Source organism: Diabrotica undecimpunctata, unplaced genomic scaffold, assembly GCF_040954645.1.
Source record: "Diabrotica undecimpunctata isolate CICGRU unplaced genomic scaffold, icDiaUnde3 ctg00003030.1, whole genome shotgun sequence".
Classification (NCBI taxonomy): Eukaryota; Metazoa; Arthropoda; class Insecta; order Coleoptera; family Chrysomelidae; genus Diabrotica; species Diabrotica undecimpunctata.
In genome coordinates, this window is record NW_027314231.1 from 2,154 (window position 1) to 8,357 (window position 6,204).

Genomic DNA, 6,204 nt, shown 5'->3' on the forward strand with positions numbered 1-6,204 from the left:
AGATCTAATATCGCCGTGACTTTCTGCCTTATAATTTAATTGCTGTCCAAGGTAAACGATTTTATCAACTTGCTCAAGTTTGGTATTATTTACATATATAGACGGTTTTATATGCTGTTATTTACTTATTACGAGTATTTTGGTTTTCCGTATGTTCAGATCCAGATCTACAACTCTCAACGACACTATCAAGTAGTGTTTGCATATCTTCTTGACTGGAAGCTAAGAGTTCTGTATCGTTCGCATATCGCAAATTATTGATGACTTCACCGTTCACAAGTATTCCTTCTTGATTTTCAGAAACTGCTTTTCTGAAAATTCTTTCGGAGTTAACGTTGAAAAGCAGGGGTGACAAGAAGCATCCATGCCGTACTCCTCTTTTAATATTAAGAGCCTGTGATTCCACACCATCTACTAAAACTGATGTTGTTTGATTCCAATATAAATTTGCAATTAATCGAACATCTCTGCCGTCCAAGCCAATATCTTTTAGAGCTTCGATCAATGTAGAGTGCTTAACACGATCAAATGCCTTTTGGAAGTCAGTAAAACATGAGTTCATGTCTACAAATATATCTCGACATCTTTGAGCAAGTACGTACATTCCAAACAGTGCCTCTCTCGTTCCAAACCCGTTACGGAAACCAAACTGTGTGTCATCCAGGTATTCCTCGCATTTATTGTAGATACGACCATGTATTACCTTTAGAAAAATGTTCAATAAGTGGTTTAAAAAACTGATGGTTCTATAATTAGCACAGGTTTTTGCTGTTGTCTTCTTAGGTAGACCTATAAACAGTGAATTTGATCAACAATTATATAGTTGTCCACTGGTATCCATTGCTATCATTTATAAGCTTGTATATTTCAGTTGGAATTTCATCAGAACCAGTCGCTCTGCCATCTTTTGATGATTGTATGGCTTTTATAACCTCAGAGCGTGTTATTAGGGGTCCGTCGCAGTTAGTAATATCGGGAGGTGAACTACTCCTATCGACTTCGAATAGGTTCGTGACGTAATGTTCCCATTCTTTAAGTTTGTCCTCTACTTCAAATATTACTTTACCATGTTTATCCTGTAATGACGTTTGTTTCTTATTGAAGATATCAGCCGCTTCTTTCACTTTTTTATACATGTTAAACGTGTCGTATCTGTTTTCAAGTTTTTCAATGTCATGACACATGTTTACAATGGATACTTTTATTGTATTTTTTTTTTATTGTTTATTGATTTATTTAGTCTCATTCATGCTTTTTGATTTCAATAGAGATTGTGAATAACTCTTATATATTTCTCGTCAATGATAGCGTTTTAAAGCATTTTTATCATTGTATCGTGTTTGGTGGTGTCAAAGGCTTTTTCATAATCGATAAATGTGATGAGTATACCTTTTCGTTGGCCCATGCAGTGGACTCGTCACGATGGACGAGTAAAATTACACGTTGGAGACCAAGAGTAGACAAACGTAGTAGAGGAAGACCACCTACACGTTGGGCTGATGACATCAGGCGTATCACGAAAAATTGGCAACAAAGAGCACAAATTCGCAGAGACTGGAGGAGTTTAAGGGAGGCCTCTGTTTAGCAGTGGACGTGATAAATGAAGGCTGAATGATAATGATGATTATCCGTAAAGAGGGAAGAAGCTTAGTCTGTCGAGATTTTAGCTAGTTCTTCCTAGATATGTACGTGTTCTTGATTTTTCTTCAGTCGTGTCATTTTATTTCCTGTATATACTTGAAATTTCTTTAACCTTTTTATGTAGTCCAAAGCTGACCCCTTTTCTTGTAGTGATTTCAATTCTTCACAACGTTTTTTCATCAATCTTTCCTTTGCGGTATTAATCCTGCCTTATAGTACGTTGGATTTTCTTGTACGCGCTATCTCAGAATATTTTTTATTGTTTTAAATTGCTTCATTAAATTAAGTGACTCTTTCGTCATCTAATGGTTTTAAAAATTTTCTGTGTATGTCATAAGGTCCTGACGATCTCCCATCATTAATCCGTTTAATGGTCATTTAGACCTCTTCGTTTTTTTAGGATATTTAGATACTCATATTTATAGAGCTTGATCGTCTGATGCTATCACTGTTTATAAATTGTAAAAATTACTTTAGAAAACTTATATTAAGTTTATGTTGATAGAACCAATAATAATTTTTTACAAAGAATCAACATCACACATAAAAGTAAGATAACAGATTATGAAATTACGTCAGGATTTTTATATTATACTGACTTTCTAAATATTACAATGGAATTGCATAAAGAAAATTAAAATTTATATTTACTGATAAATAGATATATAAAAACTAAACTTTACAAAGTTATATTTAGTCCTACCTAACCTTTTCCCCTAATATAATTTCTTACATCAACATAAAGATTGAATAATTTACCACAGGAAACAGCGCTACGTGAACCGTATTTTTTCCTTTTAGCCTCGGAAATAATTTTCTTTTCCTTGGTCTTTGTATCAGCTTCACTTACACACTCAATCAATCTGCTTTTTGCAGAAAGAGTTTTCTCGCCGTGGTTCAGTTTTTGCGTTCTCTTCAAGAGGTTATACGTCAGGGATCTATTCCTTTAGATAAGTTGGGTGGGAGCACATTTTCGATGCTAATGCTTTATCAAATCAGAACGGCATGTCTATTATGGGGTGAATAATAATTAGTTTAATAAAATGATTTAAGGAAGATTTTAAAAGTCAACATTTCAAACTTATATATGGGCCTACTTTTATCCGTGTAATTTGTAATAAATTGAATACTGATTATAAGCAGATTATTTAATAGCTAAACTATTGAAAAACTAAGTTAGTTTAGGTCAATTTACATACAAAAATTTTTAAACAAGCGCTATAAAACTGATCAAACCAAAAATATGCACATATTTTACAAAATATGCATACAATAATTAAAAGTGAACGTATTTTTTAAATAACACCAGTTTTCCTAAAAACGATATATAATTCGTAAAGCATGGTCTTATCCGTTAATTAAATTTTTATAAAATTGAGTTTATAATTAACTCCGGCGCACAGTTTTCCATCTTTATCTTAACTGTGTAATACCAGTATAATTTATAAATTATTTGTATATTATCTCCTTCTTAGTCGTTAACCTGATGCAGGAGTCACAAGATCTTAAAATTACCTGAGTTTTCACAAACTCAGGTAATTTCATGTATATATACAGGGTGTCCAGAAACTCTACTAACAAAAGAAAACTGGAGATTTCTCCGATAATTATAAGACAATGTTACCCAATTCATCTAGCCCGAATTTGACTTGAGGAATTTGCGGCAGTGGACAGGTTTAACAGCGGACCAATTGCTACACGTAGCGCAAGACCGAGATCAGTATAAAAATATTATAAGCATGGTAGTCGCCGACGTTCCGTAGGGATATGGCACTTTAAGAAGAAGAATCTAGCCCGAAAATGCTTCCTAAGGGATCTAGAGCTCTTTTAACATGGCTGATATAATTAGTTTTTTTAAATACCTCCAGAGTGCTTATATTTAGAAAAACGAAAACTACAATTTACATCGAAAACTACTATTTCTTTAGATTTTTTAAGATTTATTGTCAGCCCATTGCTTCACTTGCATGATTAACTTTGTTTAGTATATTATGTAAATCTTCTATTCTCTCTGGCTATCAGAACGATATCCTCTGCATACATTGTTGATTATGTTTACCGTTTATTTTTACACCAATTTTGGCGCCATCTAGTGCTTGTTTAAAAATGTAATCAAATCAGAGTGTAAGTTAAAGAGCAATGGAGACATGACACAGCCTTGTCAATGTGTTACTGCATTGGATCACTTTTTTTTAACTAGTTTTATGCAAGATATACGAATCTTATTTAGTAATGGAATTGTTAAAAATGAGTACTATCAGAATTAGATAAAAGTCACAAAAACCTTTGAAATATAGCATTTTATCAATTGTAAGGGGGTACTTGATGAAAAACACGTTCACTTACCGGCGCCAATATATACCGTAATTGTTTATCATTAACTACTTATCATTTATAAAGAGTTTATAGCATCATTGTACTCGTAGTTTTTGATGAGAAAACTACAATTTTATTTATGCCAATGGTAGGGTGGAATTTCAGATGGTGGGGTATTTAGTTCATTATACTTTAAAAAATCATTGGAAGTTACGACAATAAGTGAGCTCGAATAAGAATATCTCGCGTATTTCTCAGCAGAATAAACCAAGCCGTTTGGTTTTTCTAGCAGACGATGCGTTTGTTGATAGTAGATAAAAGATCTGTATAACGAGTGTTCAATAATATATTGAGAAGAGAAATATTAGCAGATATGTTTGGATTACTTGCAGTTACAAAGATAATCTCGTAGCTGAACTATATAAAGAAGGTAACCATGATACCATAATGGCATTGCAGCAGCTTATAAAAGAAATATGGACACCTAAATCTCTCCCTAATGATTGAAATATTGGAATACTTTGCATCATATACAAAAAGGAGATATCTTTGAATGCTCTAACCAGAGAGGAATTACGCTTCTAAATGCAGCGTATAAAATATTTTCCACAGTACTATGTCGTCGTATGGCACCACATGCACAATAGATATTAGGATTGTGGGAAAATATCAGGCTGTTTTCAGAAGTGATAAATCGACAATTCATCAGATTGCAACCCTGAAACAAATTTTGGAAAAAACACTGGAATATGGCAGTGATACTCATCACATATTTATAGACTTCAAAGCAACCTACGACTCTGTGAAAACTAAGAATACCAAATCAGTTGGTAAATTTATCAAAACTAACTCTTAAACAAGTTGAATGTAGAGTACAAATTCAGGGGGAACTGTCTGAACCTTTTAAAACAAATAACGGGCTGCGCTAGAGAGACCCTCTCTCCTGTATACTGTTCAATTTTGGCTCTGGAAAAAGTAATACGTATGACACAAATCAAACCGATGGTTTAATATAAGACGAGTATGGGTCGGTTGGGAGGACCCCCTCCACTCCCACTCTGCCGTCACAAGCCCCGCCCACTGACGTCACAATCCCCGCCCACTGACGTCACCAGCCTTGCCCACCAAGATGGCGGTTGACAGCTGTCATCTTTCATGTCAACTGTCATCGTTCAAACGTAAAGATATCGTCAATTCTTCTTCTTTTCGCATGACATCGTTCAAACGTGAAGATGGCGTCAATTCTTCTTCTTTCATCTATCAAGCTTACGTATCCTTATATCCTCATGCTTCAACCAATACGTGTCCTCATACCCCACGCCCCCGAGGTGTATCGACGGATACGTATCCTCATGGCTCCACGCCCGACGTATATCGACCAATGATGGCATAGAAACGCTCCCAAGTAAACGCCTGAATGGCGGCATAGAAACGCAGTCCTCGTGACGCTGGAACGTACCTTCGACCAATGATGACATACGAACGCTCCCAAGTAAACACTTGAATGGTGACATGTAAACGCCCCAATGATGACATGTAAACGCCCCAAACGAGGACGGTGGTGTTACGTATAGAATACAAAGACAATATGAAACACAGAACTACGTATAGATAGAGTAATATACAGGGAATAGTTAGAAAGTCAAAGCAAATAATGTATCGCTGGAAAGAATATAACGTAAAGAAGACAATGACAAGAATCAAACATGACGACCGGACAAGGAGGTAATAGATTTGTAACACCGAAACGGCCTCAAATGTCGTACAACGACATGTGAGGTATCGTCGGAAGGGGGGAGAAGAAATACGTTAACACAAAAAACAAAGATGGCGGCGTATTGCCAAAAGGACACTAAGCTTGTAACGTCTAAACTGCTCAACGTACAACAACGTGCAAGGTATCGATGGAAAGGGGAGGGGCAAACAAATACGCACACAGAAAAAAACATGGCGGCGTATTGCCAAAAGAACACTAAGCTTGTAACGTCTTAACGGCTTAACGTTCAACAATGTGCAAGGCATCCATGGAAAGGGTAGTTGGTAATGAATATGTTAGGACAAAAAACACAAACGTAAAGACAATGTCAAAACGGCATTATATCGTTTCTCTGTTGTTATTAGTCAGATTACTACGTGTGATACGTTAAATGTAAGAGAAGGGATATCCAATACGTTAAAACAAAAAAAAAAACAGACGGAAAGACATTGCCAAAACGGCACTATATTGTATCCCCTTATTATTGGTCC

The 6,204-nt window shown here is 35.4% G+C and overlaps 1 protein-coding gene across 1 annotated transcript; it reads right to left on the reverse strand.

The window, feature by feature from the left end:
• Window positions 1-815: 815 nt before the first annotated feature.
• Window positions 816-1,184, reverse strand: LOC140432147 (uncharacterized). Its single transcript, XM_072519981.1, has one exon. It carries the CDS (start codon window positions 1,182-1,184, stop codon window positions 816-818), a length of 369 nt encoding a protein of 122 aa, XP_072376082.1.
• Window positions 1,185-6,204: the final 5,020 nt, after the last annotated feature.